This window comes from Watersipora subatra, chromosome 3 (genome assembly GCF_963576615.1).
Source record: "Watersipora subatra chromosome 3, tzWatSuba1.1, whole genome shotgun sequence".
In the NCBI taxonomy this organism is placed as follows: domain Eukaryota; kingdom Metazoa; phylum Bryozoa; class Gymnolaemata; order Cheilostomatida; family Watersiporidae; genus Watersipora; species Watersipora subatra.
The window spans coordinates 6,210,735-6,237,212 of NC_088710.1; the positions used below are offsets into that span (position 1 = coordinate 6,210,735).

General features: G+C 35.6%; 1 protein-coding gene across 1 annotated transcript in view; it reads left to right on the plus strand.

Moving 5' to 3' along the window:
• Positions 1-50: 50 nt before the first annotated feature.
• LOC137390284 (smoothelin-like) overlaps positions 51-26,478 on the plus strand; it is a 50,919-nt gene continuing 24,491 nt past the window's right edge. Inside the window, exons 1-6 of the mRNA XM_068076619.1 lie at positions 51-58; positions 2,234-2,285; positions 14,516-15,241; positions 22,600-22,723; positions 24,157-24,218; positions 24,488-24,560. Coding sequence (XP_067932720.1) covers positions 51-58; positions 2,234-2,285; positions 14,516-15,241; positions 22,600-22,723; positions 24,157-24,218; positions 24,488-24,560 — 1,045 coding nt within the window. The remainder of the gene's footprint in view (positions 59-2,233; positions 2,286-14,515; positions 15,242-22,599; positions 22,724-24,156; positions 24,219-24,487; positions 24,561-26,478) is intronic.

Sequence of the window (26,478 nt, forward strand, 5' to 3'; positions counted from 1 at the left end):
CATTGTCAATATAATACCGTTGCATTTTTAATAGAGCAAAGAATTATATCATGGAAAGGTAATGTTCTATTTGTTTATTTATGAGTGTGGAAAGTTATGGTTGGCTGATAAGTTTGTGAACAAGTCTGATAGGCCAATTAATGTGTTGAAATTCCTTATTGGTTGAATATGGGGACAGCGGATCTGCCTGCCTAGCTGTTGGATAAAGTGATCTGTTGCAGGAGTGTCTAGAGTACATCCACATTTACTTCATAGATTCTAAACATTTGAAACATCATCATTAGATTCCTGCAGCACATCTGACAGTTGTTAGATGCCATTAGTTGGAAGAATAGGGCATATAGAGGGAAAAACTATGTAGCCATGACTATTAAACTAGGGAAAGAACTACCACTGTGTAAAAAGGTGGAAACATTCTTATCAGATGGCATATAACATCATCGAAAAACAGACATGTAGGTTGGTAGGCAGGCCTCTACTGGCGCGGAAGAACTGGGGGATATTGATGCCAACAAAATAAAATAATACTACCCATGTGAGGGAAAAAGTCTGGTTAAAAACCCATGACTGCTGTGAAAATTCACTAAATGGTGGCTGGTACATTCACTAAGGTAGGTATTATACCTGGTACTGCTAAAGATGGTTGATCAACAATATAATATAAAATCTGCAAAAGTAAGTCTAGTCCTAGCAAGAATTGTCAAATGTTTGGTTTCGGCTGTTAACTCTACAGCAGCAATTTAGTACAAAGACTTAATTGCCCTTGTGGAAAGATGGGACAAAATTATCCACATTTGCATCTTGACCAAAAAACTGAGGTATGATGAAAATCTATGACTTACCAAGTTCCCACATTATGAATGTATAGCAGTTTGCTTCCTTCAGAGACCTTAAACACTTTTAGGCGCACTGCCGCAGGAACCAGTTCATAATAGAGGCAAAAAAACCTGCGAGTATGAATTGTGATTGCACCACTAAAACAACTAATTTCTGTTTAACCCATTAATTTGTCTGTTACGGTACCCAAATTATAATTAAATTGGTTTTAGTCCTGAATTTCAACACAAAAATTTGTTAGTAATATTTTCCATCTCCAAGATTTATCAAATAAGCAAGTAGGTACAATTTATGGATTGGCAAGAGAAATGTCTGGGCTTTTTTCTCGGCACTGTCAGTAAAACCTAGCTAGTTCAAATCATCATTCTGGTAGACCAGTTTTCAGATTCGGTTACATATAGAGTTCATTTTGTCAAAGCAACACCTAAGCACCTTAGATGTAACTTCATCAGCTCGTGTAGTCTATAAGTTTGTGTCGATTTAAGTTGTCCGATCATAATCGTCCAGCGTCATAACCAAAATGTGCAGAGCCTCCTGCTCGTGTTGTGGTTCTTTGTCAATAATACAACCTATGAAAGGTATAATTGAAGAGTCGAGATGTCTATTGATGAAGCTATCTACATGCTTGATTGAAATTATAAACTACATTCTAAAGGGGAGGGTTTGACTTTGTGTAATTTGACAGTTACTGGAGTTATCTGACCTCAATATTGAAACTAAGCTGGAAAAGTTTTATTATAAACTGTTGACAAACAATAAAGATATTGCAGTATATTTATTTTAATTTCTGTTTAATATGTATTGTATGCGTTACATAAGCCTTGTTTGGTACATAAACTTAATGCACTGCATCAATTTTAGGCAATGCACAGTTGCTATACACTAGATTGGTTTATATAGGACACAAATTTCTAGTTTTTCTACCATTTAATGCCTTATTTACATTATTCAATTATTATGAACCTAATGCACTACCTGCTCAGATGCACTCTATAAATAAATGAATTGTAATAAACTGATGCATTACAATGAATTGGTACATTACAATGAATTAATGCATTGTAATGAATTGGTACAGTATAACGAATTAATGCATAGCAATGAATCGATACATTGCAATTAATTGGTGCATTGCAATGATTTGATGCATTACTGTGACTAAAGGCAGTACAAAGATCAATTCTGAAGTTCTGCACCTGCAAAGTTGCGAAAGACTATCCAGACCATGAGTGATTGAACTATGACATAAATAATCTCTTTAATCTATTAAAAATGTTATAATGAGGCGTAAATTATATTTATCACATATCTTGTTTGACTATAACGTCCATTTAATGTGATGGATATGATGATGTACTAGATCCTCAAGTTTTTAGATTTTGTTTGGTTTTTGCAGTTGGCATTCTGGTATCACAGACGATAGACGCAGCTTCCATCTTGGTTTCCCTGTAAGTGTGGTGTCTTGTGTATTCTTTTGCAATGTACATTATATTTAAACTTATTTCTGTTTCGCTCAACAGATACTGTTAATCAATCTGCTAATTCTCTGTAGCTGTTTCTCTAGTTATATAACTGGCAGAAGGGTGTCAGGGTGGCTGGGTGGCCTAGTGGTAGTGTCTTTGACTATCAACCGTGGGGTTGGTGGTTCGAGCCCTACTTATTGCCGAGCTGACAAAAAGCTCAAGAAGCATACCATTACTATAGCTGGCATACTTTTCTAACCTTGGGCAGGTTACCTATAAACAATGGTTATATATATTCATTGATACAGTCTTTGATATATGTGTATACGCTAGATACAATCTTTATCTATATACAATAGATACAGTCTTTGATAAACATGTTAGACTATAGACGATAGTCTTAGGTATGTACAATAATCTACATTAGATATAGTCTTTCATATATAAACCTGTGATCTGTTGTTATAGCGTGTACATTGCAAGTTATACATACCCTTAAATATAGACCATGTGAACTTCTCCGTACAGTTTGCTAGTAAGCACACACCTTGGAGTTTACTGACACACTTTTTTAAAAGCAACCTGCAAACCCTTTCCTTTCTCTAAGCTCTGTAAGCTATACTGATCTTGCAACCTCAATAGACACTTTCTTACAAGAATTTCATATCTATACAAACTGCTTTTAACAATCGTTGACTGTCATACATTTATGATGAGAAGTAGGTTGTCACAAGGCGCTATAAACATTTCGTTTCTTCATGAAGTCTGCTTTATGAGAACGTGAGCAACTGTAATGCTAGTTACCAAGTTGTCTTTCTGGCGTATACTCAGTCATATTGTGGTAGGCCGAGGTATTCCGGAACATTCCTTGTATATCAGTACTAATTCATAATTAGGCAGAACCAGGTTTTTCTTTTTTATTTATAAACTGAATATAATATGTAATATACATATACTCCATTTGTATTGGCTAATTCTATTAGACAATACCCAAAGTAAACCAATCACTTGCTGGAAATCACTAGTATGAAGAAATGAATCATATGAGGTTGTCGCAATTTTTAGAGGGTTTGACTGGAAAAGCTGCACCTCAAGATAACTTAATGTACATGTATTTTTCATAATCCCAACATTTGTGTTAACAACCTCTCACAAGCTGGAATAGTGAGAGCGCTGATAATGCCTGCAACTATCAGATTATCCTCTAGAATAATAAACATTATCAAAGGCGTTCCACTCACTCCTTAATCCGTGCCAATATCCGTTCTTTGATAAAAGAAATGAACTGACCAATACAATGCCTGGCGCATGGCGAGTGTAAATTGTGCGCATTGTGAATGGACAATATTGACGAATTGTGCTATGTTTATGACCGCACAAGGGTGCTATTGCCATATTGTAAGCTTTGTAAATTGCCTGCGACAAATATGATACTAAGGGAAATGCTATTTATCTTCGCTCGTGAAGGCTGCAGTGTTATTAAACGCTCGATTGTCTCGCAGAGAACTCAAAATGGATAGAGCTGCCCCGACGCGCTTTCTTGGCAGGGTACGTACACATACATAGAACTTATGCATTGCATGTAGTTGTGTGTTGGAGGTTTGCTAGCTAGCAAGCGCTCTATAGCCAGCTATTGGCAATTACTTTTCCTTGAGGTTTCTACCTTGTCAATGCCAATCTTTCTCACCCAATAATGGTGAACTGTGGAAATTCGTCTGTTTCACAATTTACCGTTGCTGCTGTGTCTGCTCCATATGCAATGGATACAGCGCTGATCAATATTGCCATAGAATGCTGTTGATAAACTACCTTGGTAGGTTGTACTAATCAACTTTGGTACATGCTGGCTTGTCTTCAGTAATTGTCTCCTTCAGTAATTGAAATATTTAAAAGTTTTAAAGTTTAACCAAAGATTTCTTATAGCAGTAAATATCGACAGATGCAAAAATTAAAGTAATATTATAAGCATCAAACGTTGTCTAAACCTTTTCATGGCTTCATCGAATTTAGAATACTTTATATTTTAGCAATTTTCATTAAGGTATGCTAGTTGTCTCCTCTTGTAATTCAAGATTATAAGTGCGGACACAGGGAAAAATAGTCAATTATCTGCCGAATATTTTTCCCATGGCTGTGTGTACAACATAGTGGAAAAAGTAGGGTGGATGTCAAGTCTTCTCAGAACTCAATATATCCAAGGGTTACTAGTTTAGAAGGCTTGCATAGAGCTGTAAAACAATTATGTATATATGTGTAATTATAAAGCTGTCCTCATGTCAATGAACATCTAATTATGCTGAGGATTAAAATTGTCTGTTCATACTTGTTTTATGACTACTGTTCCTCACATCTGTGTCTTTATAATCACACATATAAGCTGTGCAACATACGGGGATACACAGTGAAATATTGATATAAATGGCTGCAGATATTGCTTTTATCCACTCCTGTAAAACACACCTGTGATCCACTTTTTTGTCCACCCTTTTATTCTTCCCTGCGCTCCACCCCTGTGATCCACTCCTTAAAATCACCCATTTTATTCACCTCTTTGATCTACGCCCATGGTAAACCTCTGTGATTTACCCCTTTTATTAATCCCTATACTCCACCCGTGTGATCCACCCCTTTGATTCACCTTTGTCATTCACACCTGTGATCCGTCCCTACGATCTAAAAATGCTAGCTTCTTCATTCCTATGCAAATGACTGCAACCTGTCCATCTGGTGTAATCTACACCCATCTGTGTTGATGATTATGAAAGGCATTTTTGTTGAGCTGTTAATAAAATAAACTTTGTTTAGCCAAAGAGCAGACACTCAGGGCTGAGCTAATCCATCTCATGCTGTTGTATTTCATGTGTTTTATGAGTGCTAGGTGTCTTGGGTGACATTTATATACCTCTCACACTTTCAACTTGACATTAAACGGCAGCAGTTTCGAGAAGCAGCTGGTCATCGACAGCCTCGTCTTTTTTCTTGATCTGTGAGTCTCCTAATACTTTCAGTTTGATAAAAATAGTAGAATCTAGTTTTGAGCCAAAAGTTTGTTTATTTAAAAGATATAATTATTTATTGTGCTTTTGGTTAATGCAATTGATTAAATTTGATTCTACTGTTCAAAATTCTGTTTAGTGTTTTAGCAAACACCATTTTTAAATCCACTTTATGAGATGAAAACTAAATTGCAATCAAATTTTTTTCAAGTGTTTTTCAATGTGACAAGTTTTAACATTATGTGTCAATGCAATGTAGAAAATCTCTGTATATGGTGTACGTACAAAGCATATTCAACGTTTTAACTTTTATCAACTCTTTAAAAATGGCTGCTGCGATATAAAGGGACGAAAATTGCACTTAATATTTTGTTTTGTTTTCTGAAACCACCTCATAAAAAAACTATGCATAAAATATCCCTGACATTGACTGCAGCTTGGCTTGTGTTAGTTCTATGACACTTGCTGTTGGTTGCCATTAGCTAATGCTTTGACACCAGATGGTATGCGCCTTCAGTCAACGCCCTGATACAGTCTGCAGGGTGCCTTCAGTGAATGCCCTGACTTTTAGTGCAAGTTGTCATAGAACAGTACCATGACCTCTTAACCAATTGCCATAAGTCCATGCTCTACTAGAGATAGGCTAAATATACTGGTGATTTAATATTTGAATCTTACGTTGTTAGAGAAGATGATGAAATTTAATTTTCGTCGTGACGTTTCATATTCAATCGCAAATCAATCCTGAGTACATTTGGTATTAGTTGAACAACTTATCGGGCCAAAGTCAGTTAAAACAATATATTTCTATTTTGCATCAAAGGTGTACTTTTAGTTGCTAGTAGTAAAGATATTGCTGACAAATCAAAGGTCACCTTAATTAGAGATTCGCTGCCTGCCATATATTTCTCTCCTTTATTCGAAAATGATATAGATGACTTATCAGTCTTATAATATTTGCTCTTTCTCTTATCCCTTATGGCATTACGTCTTAGAATACAATTACTTGATAGGCTACGTCAGGTTGACCCGGTTAGTCTGAGTGCTGAATGAAAGAGCGCGAGGAGCGTAGGCACTCTTATGAGTCCAATAAGAGGGAGATAGAGGTTATAGTTGTTAGCGGTCAAGGTTAGCTACACAAAACATTAGCCTACCACAAAGTCGCTCAAATAAATCACCAACTAATTATGCCTCCCTTCTTTTTTCCCAAGTCAATTACCCGTGTAACGGTGTTTGTGAAAAGAGGATCTGTAAGTGCAACTGGGTGAGACCAGTGCAAGGACCACATGCTAACTGCATTTACGCAGAAAGGCTGATGTACTCATTGCCCTGTAAAACCGAGGACACTGACACGGCAAAATATCACATAATGTTATATACTATTACATATTATTGTCTTATATAATATTATATAACAGTTATAATGTATTATTATAACAAATTTTATACTATTACATATTATTGCATTATATAATGTTATTTAATGTAGATGATCGTTCTTGAACTTTTCTCCACCAAGTTTATTTAGTACGTAATAGTATTCTTGAGAGTAGATGGTTTTGTGTATAATAGTGGCAAAGTGTACGACAGCCATTTTATAGCATAGCTAAGGTTCCAGAATGCTGGATCTAAAGTTCTGGCTCATTGAGTAAATTGCTACGGAAGACAAAGCTGTGTTTAGTTTTAGTTTAAAACAGAAAAAGAAAAACATCGTTCTTTTTTAAAAACGGCAAATGTCTCTTGTTATCTCCGCCTAAGAATAATCTCACAGACATTGCCTCCAACAACATACACATGACAGTATTTATAGAATATACGTAAATGAAAATATTAGTCCATGCATTCAAACAGGCTTGTGTGCAGACCTTACAGCTGATATTTGTTTATAAACATTTTCATGTTGATAAAGAGCCTGAACACACATTGCAAGACTTTTTATCACCAGCCGAGAGCTATGTTAATACTGATACCTACGAGCTGTTCTAGAGACTTTAAATGCTTTAACGATGGAATTATGGGATTGCTCGTATTTACCTGTCAAGTTGAGTCAACTCATTAGGCACCCAACGTCGTGTAAGAAAGAAGAGATGTTTTTATTGCGAGTCATAAAAAGCTGATATCAATTGAATTGCGCTGTCGCAGGTTTTTTAGCTAAGTTCCTTTGGTAGGTCGTCGCCTCTCTCCTATGTTGTCTTCTGTATAATGACACCTGTATGCACCTGTATGCACCTGTCTGCTCCTGTCAGGTATGAACAGATGAGATTGGTAAGAAGTAATAAACTTACCTGATTTTCCGACCCTAGTTTGTTCTAGAAGGTTTGTTCTAGAAGGTTTGTTCTAGAAGGTTTGTTCTAGAAGGTTTGTTCTAGAAGGCTGTTCAAAAAATCAATTGTTCAAATTTCAAGACAATGTTTTCCATTAGAAATAATGTAAATAATTTTCATCTGTTTCAACATCTGAAACTTACCTTTCAAAGTAATAATTATACATGATGTTACACCATAAACTGTGTATTAAAAGAGCAGGTAATGTATAAATTACTCTGAATTTTGCATAAATACTCTATTAAAAGAGATGGCTAGATTGGGAAGTGCATTACCGTATTTGTAGCTGCCAACACCTTAGCCTCTGTTCCACAGATGTTTGTGCAAAAATAAAAAAACAATGACAAACTAAAATAATGCACTGAGATACACAAAACAAAGTCTACATACAATAGTTAAATATGAACAACATCGAGAAAGAGCATTGTTTGGCAACTGAGTTGAATGGAGAAAGTTGCTGTTTTTAAAATATTGTTTGGCATCCGCTGCAAAATTCTGGGATTATTTGTCTAAACTTCTACCTAGTATGAAACTCTAAAAAACCTGAGGCTGAACTGTAGATGGAACTAATCTGATGATTATGAAAGTGACGAAAGCCATCTGGGTGAAAGATATATATATATATATATATATATATATATATATATATATATATACATTTACATGTATATATGCATATATATATGCATATATTCCTGGAGTTTATATCTATTTAAATTATGTATTTATCATATTTTATGATAGACATGACAAACTTAACATCATGAGTGAATTAAGTTGCTGCAGCTATAGGATTTATAATTAGTGTAAAACCTCTAATTGAATGCCACCTCTATTTGAACACCGCCTCTAATTGACCTCCACTATGAGAGAAGGGTTGAAAAATAGAGCACTATGACGTTCAATTAGAGGTTTTATGGTAGCCTGTATTTCTAAGGAGGTGTTTGTCTATTAGAGCAGGGGTTCCCAACCAGGGAGAAATTCCCCTAAAGGGAATTTTGAATAAACAAGGGGGAACAGAGAGGTGTCTGATTTGCTAAATTTTTAATTTATGCTCTGCAGTGCCATGTGAGCTTGGGTTTCAACATTTAGCATTTTGGTTTTATCTATAACACTAGTTACTAATAATGAGCTACTAGTCAGAACCCAGATATATGTGAATCCATCCCTCCAGATTTTGATTGGATAGTAAGTTGACCTAGTCATAAACCAATTCGCTTCCATGCTGAAGGTCATGTACTGTTTTGTGTTGTATGCATGCAGTATAAAAATTAACAATCCTTAGTTTTTTCGTGATGTCATTCTATCGCTGTCGGCCATTTGTGTAGACAACTTTTATTGTTAAAAACACGAAGCTTCGGCAATGAACTTTTGAAAACGATGCTTTTGTTTGCAATTTTTTATTATAATATCAGAACAACACCAAAAGATACTATTCAATGAGAGAATAATGATCGTTTTCTACAAATATGGCTCCTTTTTCGTGAATGAGCACATGTGCAAACGGCTTGATGACGTAAAAAAAATGATGGATATTGTTGTTGTATGTTTAGATACGTACAATAAAATAAGATTATAATTTGTATTGGTTGCTTTTAGGCATGTGAGTTAAAAGGGTATGGGGAATCAAATTTATAAAAAGACGTAAGGGGGAACTGAATAGAAAAGGTTGGGAACCCCTGTATTAGCGCATGGGGCGGCTGCACATCATTGTATGAGATTACCTAGTCTTATAAGTTAAGAACTAATGCTACAACTTTCCGATTCTATAATTAGCTTTTAAAAAAATGTTGGTTAAACAGATTTGAAAATGCAGCTCTTTATTTTCCAAGTAGCATTTAAATTGATGTTATATAAATTTGTTTAAATTTGACTAATAGTTGAACAAACCTACGCCAAAGTTTACATCTCCATCCCAACAACCACTCTATTTCACATCTGTGAGATGGACAAGTGGTACGTTACTGAATCTCTGATGTAGCGGTCAAACATATCTCTTTATCTAAAAGACCTCTATTAGAAAAAAACTACAGTATTTTTCGTTACCGTTAATAAAAAAGATATAATAAAACGTTACAGCTAATCATCAATATTCTTCTCACAGCGCTACAAGGAAACGAAATGTGCTACTTTTACAATTTTCCACAGACATTAAAAAAACTGATATCATATGTAAGTATGTAAGAAGGCATACTTACTTACATATGCATACTTATTCGGCACATTGCCAGTTTTTTAACCAAACAACATAAAGTTTCACCAGAATTGACCTCAATTCATTTGTCAAATTAGCCAGATGTATAAGCTAATGTACTTGTTTTCATTTTGTAAATATTACATAGAACGACAGCAGTGAATTTTATTCTAGTTATAGCTCTTGTCTGGGGCTAATCAATCATGTATTTTTCTTTTCACGTAAAAAAACCTCATATCGTCTTCCTCTTGGTTCTCATACACACCGATATTACATGTACTTGTTTTCAACTAGTACTTTCACTGATACAGTATAAAAGTAGTGGACAACTCCTGTCTGACAACTCGAAGAGTTTCACGCCAGCCTTAAATTCTAACATAGGCAGCACTACCTAGTCCCAGCACTACCTAGTCCCAGCACTACCTAGTCCGCATAGTCTGCATACTGTACAGGCCTCCACCGCGCTTCAGTATTTTGGGAATCACTAACTGGCTGCCCGACCGCTGATGTGACAGCTGAGGCCACCCATTGTTTGTTTTGAAGGGAGGCATGAAGTTGCTATTAATAATTTGGCTCAAATAATAATCAGGGTAAACACTGTACCTCAGGCTATGGAGGTAATTAATAACTAGAGCTGCGCCGGTCATGCAAATTCATGTTGTTGTTGATCTTTTTAGGACCGATAAATTCAGACAAGGAACTTTCATGGTTTTTTAATCGATTTAGCTTAAGTTCTAATAAAAAGATAAAAGGCTATGTAATTGCATAAAATAGTTAAGAAAGTAAAACAGAAACAGCCTTTAAGGCTGTATACTGATTGCGGAGACGAGTCAAGGAAATCAGTTCCCAGTCATTGTAGACATTTGAGACTTTTATAGCTTAAGGAATGTTGATCAATAAAGGTTTTCGAGAGTCATTTGAGATTCAACATTGTAATAACTCAACTATTTAACAGCCTGGGTTCCTACTTTCATGTGACTTAGCTAAACAACTATATTGATAATAATGCAGCTACTGCTACTGCACTAATGTAAAACTCAGGCTATATTACTCTCGTTGACTGGCAAAGTAAAAAGATTTGGTTTTTCAATAAAAATGTCATAAAATATGAGAAAAAAAATAATATCATACTAACAGTATAAGTAGCAATGCTACTTGAAGCTGATATTTATAACGTATATAAGAACATTCGAATAGTATTCATACAATAAACTGCATCTATTGACCTCAGGGAAAGTTCTACAAAACGTGCTAACTGTGTTTAGCGGTTCTGCATAAATAACATAATAATAATAGTTTTGATGTTTTCTTGTTTTGTAAATTACATTCGTTGTTCTCTCTGCACTGTCTGACCAGCAGTATGATGATGACCTGTTTCTATCTGGTTTACTACAGAGGACGTGCCGGGCTATGTAGATTGCGCTGAGTGTCCTCCCCGATTCACGCCGTTAACTTGTATTCTTGAGTTGTTTATAGTTCATCATAAAGAGTGATGTATTTTCTGTCACGATTTTCTTTCTTAGCGGTTGGTTTTAACAAGAACCTAACCTGTGCAACAGCAGGGTTCGTGGTTCAGTGGAGAGTCAGGTACCAAGATCATATTAGTGGATCCTTGTAAAGGCCACTCTACTACTGGCACTTAATAAATTTAAGAGAGGAATTAGGGAAGTTAAAAAGAGATAGACAGAACACAGTTTTCTGCTCGGTCGGAATCTGCGAGGATATTACGGAAAGCACTGAATATGGTACCAGTATACTACAAGACAGAGAGCTGAGAAAAATCAACAGATAATATTAATAACAATAATAATAACAGCGAATGATAATAATAATGGCAATAATAATGATAATAGTAATAATAATAGTAATAATAATAGTAATAATTATAGTAATAGTAATAATAATAATAATAATAATAGTAATAATTATAGTAATAATAATAGTAATAATAATAATAGTAATAATAATAGTAATAATAATAGTAATAATACTAGTAATACTAAACAGTGAAGATGGACGACAAGAGTATAGAAATCATCAGAAAACTGAATGAAAGCAAAACTGGCATGATAAACCAATGAACGGACAACATCTAAGACAGACAGAAGATCAAGCTGCAAAGGAAACATGGCAATGGGTGAAGAGGGGATGTCTCAAACGAGAGACTGAAAGCCTGATCATTGCTGCCCAGGATCAAGCATTAAGAACCAACTATAGGAAGGCCAAGATAGAAAAGTCAACAAACTATCCGAAATGCAGATTGTGCAAGCAGAAAGATGAAACAGTGTCCCACATAGTCAGCGAATGCAGTAAGATTGCACAGACAGAATGTAAAGGGTGGCATGACAAAGTGGCAAGTGCAGTGCACTGGAGCATATGCAAGAAACATGAGTTGCCCCACACAGAAAAATGGTACGACCACCGTGCAGAAGCTGTATTGGAGAATGAGAAAGTGAAGCTGCTATGGGACTTCAATGTGCAAACAGACAAGGTTATTGAAGCTAGAAGACCAGACCTTATACTAATCAATAAAGAAACCAAACAGTGTCAGGCCATAGACATAGCAATAGCTAGAGACACAAGGGTAGTACAGAAAGAAGATGAGAAGATTGGTAAATACAAAGAGCTTGGGTTCGAGATAAACAGACTGTGGAAGGTGAAGACCGAAGTGATACCAATAGTAATTGGTGCACTCGGAACAATATCAATGAGGCATGTAGTATACTTGGCGGAGGTGGGAGTGAACATGTCTTTTGAGACTATACAGAAGACGACCATCTTAGGAACAGCTCACATTTTGAGGAAGGTCCTCTCTTAGTGGAGTTGAGGAAGATGTTGGATCCTTTGGTCTTTTGTTAAGAGCCGAACTCAACATGGACTACAACCAGTCCCTTACCACCACACGACTGTGAAGAAAAACTTTTACAACAATAGTAATACTAATAGTAATAATAATAATAATTATCGCACAAACAAAAAATGAAACAGTGTCCCACATAGTCAGCGAATGCAGTAAGATTGCACAGACAGAATATAAAGGGCGGCATGACAAATTGGCAAGTGCAGTCCACTGGAGCATATGCAAGAAACATGAGTTGCCCCACACAGAAAAATGGTACGACCACCGTGCAGAAGCTGTATTGGAGAATAAGAAAGTGAAGCTGCTATGGGACTTCAATGTGCAAACAGACAAGGTTATTGAAGCTAGAAGACCAGACCTTATACTAATAAATAAAGAAACCAAACTGTGCCAGGTCATAGACATAGCAATAGCTAGAGACACAAGGGTAGTACAGAAGGAAAATGAGAAGATTGGTAAATACAAAGAGCTTGGGTTTGAGATAAACAGACTGTGGAAGGTGAAGACCGAAGTGATACCAATAGTAATTGGTGCACTCGGAACAATATCAATGAGGTATATAGCATACTTGGCCAAGGTAGGAGTAAACATGCCTTTTGAGACTATACAGAAGACAGCCATCTTAGGAACAGCTCACATTTTGAGGAAGGTCCTCTCTTAGTGGAATTGAGGAAGATGTTGGATCCTTTGGCCTTTTGTTGATACCTGGACTCAACACGGACTAAAACTAGTCACCTACCACCACACGACTGTGAAGAAAAACTCTACAATAATAATAATAATAATAATAACTCTGTCTAGTCATTAATAATAATAGTAATAACAATAGCAATGAAACTAATGCTAATAATGATGTTTACACTGATAATAGCAATAAGTCATAAGAACAATAATTGTAAATATGGAGAAACAGCAAGTCATACAGGAAACTGCTCTGATGGAATCAGTTCACATCCTACAGAAAATACCAACAAGTGCATGAGTTTAAACTGAGTTAAAAAGAGTAAACTTTTTAAAGTTAGCACGTAAATGCTTGATCCCAAATTTTAGTAAGCTTACTTGTTTATCGGCTGCTAAAAGGTGAAAAACTCAAAGTGTGCTGAAATAGGAACAAGTGACACATTCTGTGGAGAGCTTCGCTAGTTTCATGCAGCCAACTTAAGACCGCTATTATAGCTGCACACTTCTGATTAATTACAGGTATACTAAATGAGGAAAGAATATTTTTAGTTGCAAAAAGTGTAATTTTAGAAGCAAACTTTTGGATGAGGGAAGACAGACATGGCCATTACCGCATACCAGATCCACTGTTAACTGCCCTTCAGGAATGCATTTGGATTTTAGTTCTGCTAGACAGGAGTCATCTGACAAAATAAATCTCAAATAATCTCCTTAGTGGTTTTAAGATCTGAACCATAAATCGCAAAAAAATTGACAAATATATTTATTTTGGAATAGGGTGGCTTCGCAGCCCTAGAAAAGGACAGCTAGCGGTGCGATCCTATTTCTTTCATCTATATACGCATGCATTATTGTCTTATGTTTTGCTCATTATAATGCCTATCAGGAGATAAAATGTCACACAATGCATTTGTCTGCTTATTGTCTTCGAGTTATGGCTCAGCTATAGCAGTGGTACAACTGCCAGTCATCTTTATTCAACTACTAAAAATACTCATCTATCGCATTTTCACTATACAAGCATGTATCCTCAGACGTCTAGAGTAAGTAATATACCGTGTAAATAGTGTACGTAGTGTAAGTGGCCTCCGTGTTGGTTACTGGAAGTTTTCTTTTTTTTTAAGAATGCGTCGCAAGACTATGTTTATACTGTGTTATAGGATTTCCCTGTCAAGAGCGTGAAAGGATCAGTCGCTCTGCTAAGATCAAAGTTCGGAGACGCTGCTACCACTGACACCTCACAGATATTCGGCGCTTCTCCGCTCTCGAGAAGTAAAACCTTCCACGCAACAAGCCATTCCTCATCGCATACCAAGTATAGCAGTACGCCTAAACTTGCTGACTCAACCGTGAAATCGAACAAATTTGAGCGCTCCCCCAACTTCAAAAGGGCAACCGACACGGTTGATAAAAACATTATAAATGAGAAGAAATCGGAATATTCTAGAAAAACTTTAGAGAACAACAATTCTCTAACGGAAGTCACACAGAAGTTAGAAAGTCCAGGATTGAACAATAATCATATCTTGCCTGTAGATAAAGGTGAAAAAGTCAAAACTGCTGCTTTGGAAATTATTCCAAGAGCTGCACAACCTTCTAGGTCGACCGTGGAGAAGAACTTGATCAACAAAGATCACGATTCAGTTGTCCCCACCTCGCTCCTACAACCAGTTCAAGTCAGTTTTGTCCTTGACACTGGGCAAAAACCGATTTCAGACCAGATAGACGCTGACATCAGCATCACGCACTCGTCTACGGACCAGAGTGACAGCAGGCTAACTGATCTTAATCCTCATACGTCTGAGCAGATAGCACGAGAGGAGATGGAAAGGCCCTTGGGAGAGAAGTACCAACACATCACTGATATAGAAGAGTTGAACCTAAAGGTGAGCCATTCATTCTGGCTTGAGTTTTGAAATCATGGAAGATATAGTTGTTATATCAATGACTAAAATAATATTATATTACAATAATTATATTTATGGTCTTGGACAGGAATGTGTCAAAAAGCTTTGTTAAAAGTAAAACAAGGTATTTGGTTTGCGTTGTATTTTAATTCGGTTGCAATAAACTCAAAGTGCATTGAAAACTTCTATAAAATATACATGTACCAATTAATTTTTTACCAATTACTAAATAAACAAAATCAGTTTTATTAAAAAGATGTTTTAATATGTTGAAGAAAAATCAAATCAAAAAGTTGTGTTACGATGAGTTAAGTATGAGCGTTTTATTAACACAGCCTCTACTAGTTACTACTGTTATAGGAGCAGACGATCCCTCGTATTGGTCAGCTAATCACACAAGAATTGTTGCAAACTTGGCTCGCTATTTAATTATAAATTTAATTCTTTGAAACAACTTCATTACTAAGAAGCTTTATTTTTCTGTTTTCTAAAGAACTGGTTTGACAGTTAGATATTGCAAATATGTCAGTCACTAACCTTTTTTATGCTCAGGGCTTTCTGAGTTTCTCAAACCTTCCAAGTTATTACAGGCCCTACACGCTCTTTAAGGCCTGCAAAACAGAATCAATCAAACCTTTGCTATAAAAACATTGTGCAAAATGTAAATGTCGTAGAATTCCACCACAACAGTTAATGAGCTTGTTCTTAAGTACTGTGGTTTAGTGATGTAAAAGTCAGCGTAAAGTCAGCGTAAACTCACAGATAAAATCAGAGGTAGGAATACCAGTGGTTAAATTTAACCATTAACTCATTCTACAAACAACAAATATTGATCTGTTCGTCTAAAAACAAACTCACTTTTCAAAACTCCCATGAAAGAAGCTGGTCTCTGTTTTGATGGCATCAAATACGCTGCCGCAAAAATGCATATTAATAGCAGATATTTTTCCCAAGAGATAGAATGCACTGAATCCCTTCAAAGCGGCTCATCATGTCTGCAGATTTGATACACGATCTTCATTGCTGATGTTATACACGTTCCTATTGTTGTTTTCCTGCCTTGCAATCCCTTCAACAGCGTATATTAAAAACTATTAAAAATCTTGTATTATTAACAAACACCAGAAACCTTAGTCTATGTCAAGTGACATTTTGTTAGTTTGAAAATTGGCTTGAAGGCAAATATACATGATGAGAAACGTTCAGTAACCTCTCATTTAAATGTTCTAATGAAGACATTTTTTTACTTTTATGGAATTTATTATTTTAAAGTCTAGGCAAAAAATAAAGTTAACTTTACTATAAAATAAGGTCTAACTTATTATCACTGAGCAGGCGTGTAGTGCAACCCTTTGAAATGTACGACTTGTGAAGGAATTCCTATTGTAAGCTGCGCCTTTGCGACCAAATTTTTTCACTCTTTTCAACAAGAGTGAAAACCCAACTTCCCGATAGTAACTTTTTTTCATAAAAGTTAAGTCGCATCGAATTATCTTCGAAGAAATAAATCGAAAAGAAATCGAATTTCTCGATCAGGTCTACACATTTATACCAGAGTGACAACTCTGCTGTAAAACGAGGCCTTGTAAGCACACCAACATAGGCTTTAGTTGACCTTTGGTTGACCTCTGCTGTAGATGTTTTACATGAACTTCAGAAGCTCTGCTACACTTTTATTAAGGTTTGGTAAAAAAAATTAACTGACAGCGATGGTATCAACATTGCCAAGTCTATGGCGCCTTACAGTGCCTCGCGTTGCGTGTTTGCAACTCGAGTTGATCAACTCGAGTTGCACAACTCGAGTTGTGAACGCGCAACACGACTTTTCAAAAGTAAGGTGCGATATATTGGTATTACGGTAGCATAACCGTAGTTATGGTTATATTAACGATGGTACATAAAGAGGCACCCGTTAGCTAATAGAAATTAAACTATGTGTGTACTGTAAAACTAGAACTAATAGCGAATTATTAGAATTATACTGTGCCGAGTTTGCAACTCGAGTTGAACAACTCGAGTTGCAGAACTCGAGTTGTACAACTCGAGTTTGTAAATATAACTCGGGTTGTACAACTCGAGTTTACAGAATTACAGTGTCCCGAGTTTGCAACTCGAGTTGTACAACTCGAGTTGCACAACTCGAGTTCACCAAAACCCAAGCCGAGTTCTTTCAACAGCAACTCGAGTTCAACAACTCGGCTTGAGAACATCTCATCATTTTATTTTCTCTAGCAATATTTTCTATGTACGGAATTTATTTTGGTGCACCATTAAACGCCGTTGAGATAATTTCTATGTTCATTTTCGGTGTTCATTCAGTTTATTGTCAGATTCTAGAGAGATGACCCTTTTTTCAAATGAAAAAGAAGTTGCCCGGCTGGCTGCGAATTTCTTTTTCCCAAACAGGTTTACATACGGCAGTAAAATTTTGGCTCATGATTGGCGTTAGTAATTGAGTTTTAGTAACCAAAACTTACATCATTACATTAGAAATCAATAGTTATAATTAGAAAGGAACACAAAATTCTAAATAACGTAACAAAACTGATGTTATCATTCAAAAAGTGATGTTTAAACGTAAGAGGCGCTCACTTAAAACTCATTAATTAAAGCCATTTTGAATAAAATTTTGGAATTTTGTGTTCCTCTCTAATTATAACTATTGACTTTCAATGTAATGATGTAGGTTTTGATTACTAAAACTCAATTACTAAAGCCAATCATGAGCCCAAATTTTACTGCCGTATGTAAACCTGTTTGGGAAAAAAATTTTTGCTGCTCGGTTCTCATATAGATTGGTTTTAGTTTGCTTTTTACATTCTACAATTGTTTTTGTCTCTTTAAATTTATAGAAATGAATATGCGCAAATCTCGCCAATATATATAATTTAAATATGTATACATATTTAAATTATTATTATTAAATTTCTGTAAATGAGACAACCCAATTACTCACTTTGCTTTCTTTACGAACCCGTGTTAGTTTTGCGTAACGCAACTCGAGTTCATCAAAAACCCACGCCGAGTTGTACAACACGGCAACTCGAGTTGTACAACTCAAGTTGTGAACGCGCAAGGCGAGGCACTGTAAGGCGCCATACAAGTCTATTTGTGGATGGAAGAATCACATCTCTACAGATAGATTTAGAGTTCTGACCTCCTGACTACTGCATAAACGTGTCGTCTTGTTAAAAATATACAGTCAACCCCACTTCTTCAACTGTTACTTTTCTAAACTTTCAATAGTCTGGACACCGTCCAACATCTGGGTGGCTGTCCAATACGGCCATGTCTGTCCAATGAATGACAACTTTGGCCAATATGTGGCTCTTGTGACAGAAGATGCGAGAGACGCATACTCGTGAGTTTCACACCCGAGTGTTGCACTGTCATTTTTGTATGTTATTATTACTGTTATTAATATTATAGTGTACCCTATTGCAGGTATAACCATATTTTACTCTTTTGTGTATACTGTATATGCATATTCTACCATATTGTAGCTTAAGAATATGTGTGCGAGACAATAAAGTCTGTTTAATCTAGGCCTACTGTACTCAATTTTTGAGGCCAGATTTTTTCAATGTCTGAACCTGGCTCGGTCTATATTAGTTCGAACAAACGAAAGTTGTCTGCACTACAAAACATCTTATTTTATCGCAAAAAAGAATTAAAAAACTTTTCTTTTTTATTAACTTGAAAGCAGTCAACTTTAATCAGAGGTTCCATGCAGAGCTGCTAATCACAACAACTACCATTTTGACAGGCAGTTATCTGCCCAGCCAAAACCACCATTGTTGTGACACAACTACTGATGAGGTAACCAGTACTACAGATGTTACGATTATCTAATCAAAAAACAATAGCTGTTGTCTGCATCAGTCAGCGGGGTGGACCCCTGGTTGTTGGCCAAGTTCTAGGAATGCTGACACTTGACCAATAGTTATGCAGTCTAATGGCAGCTTCCATGACTAAACGTGATTGTTTGTTCGCTCGCAAAACTCAAGTCTGTCTGTGAACTGTACTTTACTACACTCTGACGACATGATGACATGATTTGTGTGCGGCTGCCAAACCCTCTTTAACATATATATATCTATATAAATATATATATATATATTTATATATATATATATATACAGTATTTCTAGGCATTGTATTTATGCACTTTGTCCATGCATTTTGTCTATATGGTATATCTTAGCCCTATTTTTACACACTTTAGCTCTATGTTATACTTAAGTCTATGTTTTATTCATAGAGTTGACCTAAAATATTTACATTATAAGTCAATGTTCATTTGTAATTAAATATCAAAGATAAATAAATTTAAACTGGTTAAAAAATTGAAACGATCTTCTCAAAGAATGATGTGACAGAATACAAGGGGGAGTCACAACAGGTCGTGTATTACATTCCTCTAAGTCTCCAGATGGTGATAAACCTATCAGAGAAAAATCGATGCCATGCACGCTTCTATTTTTGATCAACAGCAGACAACTTTGGAATCCTACAGTTAGTAGTTATAACAACCATCTGCTGGCACTCGGTCACTCCAGTTATACATTCCTTTTAAAAAGCATGTATTTGCCTCATCACAAATTATTTATAAAAATGGCCAGCAGTGTTTCTACGCATATTTGCAGTTTGAAAGGCACTATCTCTTTACATAAATTATTGGTAAGGTGCTTCTATCTAAATTTGACGATTCCTTTAATATACTATTTTCATAAAAATCATTTTGGAAAAGGAAGTCGTTTATTTGCAATTGACGTTGGCCAATAGAATTCATGAGAGAACAGGCAATAAAAATAATAAATGTTTAGCATATTTGATTCCTTCTATAAACTATTTATTAATATGTAATTATCAAAAAGGATTTTAATCTGCTATTGGTCAATTGATTAAGTAATATAAAACAATCAGAGGAGGACAACTTCATGAAATTATTATTAATTTAGTAAACTTAGATTAGGAGATATATTTTTATATTCTGACAGAATATTTGATGTCTGACCGAAATGCTATAAACACAGTTGAATAGTATTTTAGACAGACTTAACAAGTAACACCAACTATATTCTACTCATTGCTTTGTCATTTTTAATAGCCTCAGATTCAAATGAAGTTCTTTAATCTTCTTGATTCGACAAAGTCAAGGCCAAATGTGAGGCATTGTGGAATGGTAACAATAGTGTCAGTTTTGCAAGGAATGCTTTGTGTAGCACACTGAAGGGATCAAACCTGAGCATAATCTTTTGTCCTTGATCTATATGCAAATCAATTTTATAATGGCACTTGTAATATATTCGTTTTGAATTATTTAAATATTTAAAATGCTTTTATTCTGGCTGGCATATTATTGTGAAGTTTATTATCTCTTATTTTAAGGTGATCAAGTTTTTAGTACTAAATATTTCTTTTAGTGCAGTTTTAAGTTTAATTTTAGAACATATTGATCAGCCAATCAATTACTGCAAAGCATCTGGCAGAAATACCAAAGTGCTTCTAATGTATGCTTGCAGTCACTGCAGCATCAGCCACAGTGTCAACGCCCATGAGTTTGCCAGGGAATTCAATCGATACTCTCCAGTGTGCTTCAGCCTTTTCAGCCTTTACGATTCTTTGATTGTTAATCTGATCGCCGGAGCAATAAACCTCTCTCTTACTCCCATCTTTGAAACTGACACCCTTTATCCCATTAGTTATGATGTAAGAAGTCGAGAGACATTGGCACAGCTCTCTCACGCTGACTCACTGATCATTCACTCTGTCTTTGTTATGACAGCAGCGTGGGATAGCTGCCAGCTCCAAGATAATCTTTTATGATTACACTAGTATCAATTCACGACGATTATAAAATAGACAGTGCTTGGTAGAGACAACCATCTTATACAAGCAGTACATTTACTTTCTATGTTTCTCTGGAGTTGAACCATTTAAAGACTTCCCTTGCAGTTATACCAATTAGCAGTTCAGTGGCTTTTTGATGGCCCAACCTAACTTTGATCAAAAGATTTTTCAAATTTAGCCAAAAGCGCGATCTTGAACATGGCAAATCTTTGAAACATGAAATATCTTTAAAAATTTACTGACATTCAAGAAAAACATTAAAACTACCTGGCAAAAAACAGAAGTTTTCCATCAAAATCTAATATAACCAGGCACTACCAAAAAGGGAAGACAACTATGTGTTGCTGCTAGCTGACCATTAGGAAGCAGGTTGGTTAGTGATGAAAACAAAATTTTACCAAGTGTTCAAACACAAAAACTACAGAACGATGAAACTTTTCATTTTAAAAATATGGTGTATCTTTTTAAACCAGCACCTTAAACCATAACTGCCACGAACAACTTTTATCATATTTACTAGGTAAATCAAACATGCTGATTCCGATTTTGTAATCAAAATAAAGATTAGGCCACTAACTTTCAGAGTAATGAAGAACTTTTCATAGCGTTTTAATATCGGTCTCGAAAACAACACGATCGGCATAACAAGCTCCGCCCATAAATACTTGACGTAACCTAGCTTTTTAGGAACAGAAGTTACGTAGGGATGTTTAGACCGATTTAGAATAATAGAGATGGGTGTTTTAAAATCTATTAATATCTAAATTCAGCCTTAAAAATAATATCAGTCTTTTCTGAAAGGTAGATAAGCTATTTAGCATTGCATATTTAAAAAGCGCAATAACAACGCTAGCTCGTGATAAAACCGCGCTTTTTGAGCTCATTTTTCTCGGCGTCCAGCCCATTTAAACGTCATGTAACAAGCTGCGAGCAATTTTAAATAGTTTATATCCCTTTCATAAAAAACTGAAACTATTTTACAGGCTGGATTTAGATAATAATGGGTTTTAAGACACCCATCTCTATTATTCTAAATCGGACTAAACATTCCCAACTTCCGTTTCTGAAAAAGCTAGGTTTCGTAACATATTTATGGGCGGAGCTTGTAATGCCGATTGTGTTGTTTTTGAAACGGATATTGAAACGCTTTAAAAAGCCTAAATGACTTTGAAGGTTAGTGGACTAATCTTTATTTTGAGTACAAAATCGGAATCAGCGTGTCTGATTTACCTAGAAAATACGATAAAAGTTGTTCGTGACAGTTATGGTTTAATGCTTTTATTTAACTGCCAGAAAAGGAAAATACCCAATTGACATCAGAGGGTTCATCTCATAAATCTTATCAACTGCAAGTCTAATCAATGAGATGTCTATGTAATTTATGTTTTGTTTGTTTTTGGTATCATGTAAAGATGAAATGTACAAAGCTGCAATGATAGTAATAATGATAGTAAGAGAATCAACTAATACTTGATTTTTTATAGCTGAAGGACACGAGAAACTTTGAAGAACGCCGAGCACTGCGAGCGGCGATCCGAAAGTTGAAAGACGCTCCTAGTGGAGTCCCTAGCCAGAGAAAAACCAATCTTTCTAACCAAACTACTTCTGGTAGGTCTATGGAATGTTCTGAGTCTATTAACTTTGATTTGACAGATCTATGGAACACTCTATAGTTCTACTGATACATGTCTCCTGACTTTCTCATTATTAATGTCTTCATCATTTGAACTGTAGTCTCGTTTGGTAAATGATGGAAGAATTCTTGAGCATAGGTTTCAATTTTTCAGTTTATAATATGCCATAGACATCTATAATGTGTAATAGCATGCCATATTCAACTACAATTTGTCTTATTAACAAAAGGCACTTTTCCGAGAAGCTGAGCTGTAATGATTGACACAAACCGCAGAGCGTTCACCTTCTAATCACAGATAATATGTTAGCTACAAGTGCTTATTACAAGTAACTCTGTTTGACTTATGTGCCCTGATGACCATAGGCCTGTTTGTAATCGTGTCGGCTGGTCAGTGCTTTCTGCAGACGAGAGGTTATTACTACTATAACTGATTAGTTGGTAAAATCTCATGAAAATTTTGTCACGAGTTGATATGGAGAAGTCACCACCTCCGACTGCCAATGCAAGAGATCTGATTTGTGGTCGGTCAAGGATGTTATTAGATTATTCACAATCGTGAAGTTTCTTAAGCACGCAAACAGATTCATTTGAACGTAATGAGATGAATTTACATGACCAGCCACTGAACAGAAACCTCCTAGTAGGTTCTTCTTAAAACTAGAGGCTACTCACTCTGTGTTCATGAGCTAATAATAGCTAGGATTTTTCGTATAGTCAAATCACAGCTCACGAGTTAAGGCAAAAAGTTCTATGATATGTGTGTCTACAAACATTTTTCTAGCACCTTCATTTTTACTGGTTTGTTTTAGAAAAAGTGGTTATATTGAACGAATTAAATGCATAAAGTTTAAATCTTCTTAAATATAGGTATCAATAGTTTAATAGTTTAAAAAAACAGCCTTTGCATCTGTAGCAAGAAGCTCTAATTAAAATTTCACCATCATATAAACACTTTTTGTCGCAATATGAAATTTTTCCATTAAAAATTTTAGTGTTCTTCTGCACAGGTTGAGGGTCGGCTTGTCTGCCCTTTAGAAACTGCACAAAGTTATGATGCAACCAACGCTATTTTCTAAATTGTTCAGAAAATGAAATAGAATTGTTAACACAACATATCTTATTGAGGCCTGCAACATGATTATAATAATTGGTATGCACTGTGCTACATGTATATTTCCATTGGGTGGGCGAGCAACTTGTGTAGAGTAGTCATCCTGCCAGATAAATATGACATTTGGTGACAAGTGCTCACTCATATTTCTCGGCAGATAATGATGAGTGTGCATTTATAGGGTGGCTGTATAAAGTGACACGACGAGATAGTGCTGTTATCTTTATTGCCTGTAGAGACCTGTGGAGCGGTCTAAATTGCTTTGCACCAACAGAAAGTTTGTTTTTATTTCAGATGAGCTCTCCAGTGATCTTGACCTCAGCGGTTATACGACTGAAGAAGACCTTAAAATTCTAGTGAGCATCCCACGTGTCTACTACATTAAATTTATGAACACGGCTTTCATATTTATCTCAAATTAAGATTTGTCTTCCCTTACTGTTAAGTCATACTCAATAACTTACTATAGAAATCAAGCAATTGTTAATTATGCAAGCCCTGCTGTCAAACCTGAGCTGAGTGGTGTTAAACAAAGGTGCTAGTCTCTGCTTCAATTGTATCCATCAAATTTCATAAGTAAATTATATCAATTTACATACCTCATCACCAGACAGCCTCTTTACAGCTTCATCAAACAAGCAAGTACGAAGACAAGAAGAGAATTCGATCTGCCATTCGCGAGATTCGTAAGAAAGCTGGTACGTTGTAACATAAGCTGGTCATAATTCTTACAACTTGCATTGTTAGGTGCAAGGCGTTGCGTTGCGTAACTGTCAAAGCTGAGACAGGCATTTGGTCTATTGTCATTACCTACTCACTGTTACCTTACTAGCTCACAGCTATAATAATTGTTAGCAAAAGTATGGAGACAACCACTATGTTTTCATTGTGTAGATTTGGAATTGTGTGCACTTTGAGTTACCAGGTAATCAGTATTTCAATAGACATTCGCGTGTTGCAGATTAGCGTAGTCCTTTTGTTAAAAAAGATAAGAAACTCCAAACGAGAAGTCATAGCGGCAGACTCCTGTTTCTCTTAGCAGCACACTTTCAAAATAGGAATGATCGGTTTGAAAATGCTTTAAATGGAATAGTTGGCGAGACATTTGTTTTGCACATCATTCGTTAGTGCCATTTCCATCTTTCGCAAACATGAAACATTCAAAAAAGATTTGCAAGTAACAAAATTTGCTTGACTTCCAGGTATCAATAGAGGTATCCATAGACGAAAACAGCAGAAAAATATAACTTTCTATTTTAAGGATGAAATATATCTTTTGACCTTGAAGTATTAATTTTATTTACCTTAAAGGTTGACTTGCAAGAAAATTCACAGTACAGTTATTTGGTATTAAAAGATTCACCATGTCTTACTTTGCTGTGTTATAGGCGCAAAATATGTGGAAATGTGATTACAAACTCTTAAAAGCCCAAAAACAAACAGTTAATTGCAGCCATCACGAAAATGCCGTAGATTAGAATCTCTTTATTTTGACGACGTATTTATGTGTACATAAACACCAAAATTGAAATCCTTTGTTTAAAGCAATAATTTCTTCAAACTGCATAAAATGTACGTTTATGTTTAGTCATCAACTTTAAACTTTTTAAAATCTCTAGCAGTTAGCTGATGATATATACATACACCCACAATGCATTACTCATCTCAGTTCCTAAAAGCTTCGACCAATTATGATCAATTTTCAGGCTAGCATTTTGTAATCAACTGCATGCAAAAGTATGCATACATCGTTAGCGCCATGTTGAAACTGGAGTTTGTGTATCTGGCCAAACATGTATCAACATTTTAGCAATTTACTAAACAACTGGTGCTTCAGATGGCTGAAAATACTGATTCCACATAAAAGACTCTACAATATACAGCAGTGTTAACAAATTGTTTGCATGGACATAGTTAAACGACATCTTGATATATCTATAGGGCATTTTTACAAGCCAGTGTTTTTAAATATTTTAAAGTTTAGCTTGAAAAGCCAAACTACTCAGTTGTTCTGTTAGTTATAAACTTTCAGCCCACCTCACACATTACAGAATAGTCTACTGAATGTATTAAAACAGAAACAGAAATGTATTAAAACAGCAAGTAATCATTAGGTTTTGTTGTACCATCAGGTCTATCCTTCGTTTTTTCGTGACGTCATTCTATCATTGTCTGCCATCTTTATGGACAACTTCCATCGTTAAAAACACGAAGCTTCTACAATTAATTATTGCAAACATATCTTTTGTTTGCAAATTTTTTATTTTAGTATCAAAAGAACACCGAAAAATACTATTAATCAAGAGAACGGCGATCGTTTTCTACAAAAATGGCGGCTTTTTCGTGGACGAACGCTTGTGCAAACAGGGCGATGACGTCAGAAAAAACAATGGATTGTAAAAAACAAGGCCTGCATGTTTATAGATACGAGCTTCAGTTGATATTGTATAATGGAATCAAACTAAGACATTCCTGTGGCTAAACAGTAAATATACAGTAAAAATCTTTCAGTAGGGCAAATAACTCCATGCTACAATTATAGATAAGCAAAATGAACAACTTCTCACAAAAACTTGATGATTTTATGCGGCTGACAGCTTTGAATTTTAGTTTGTA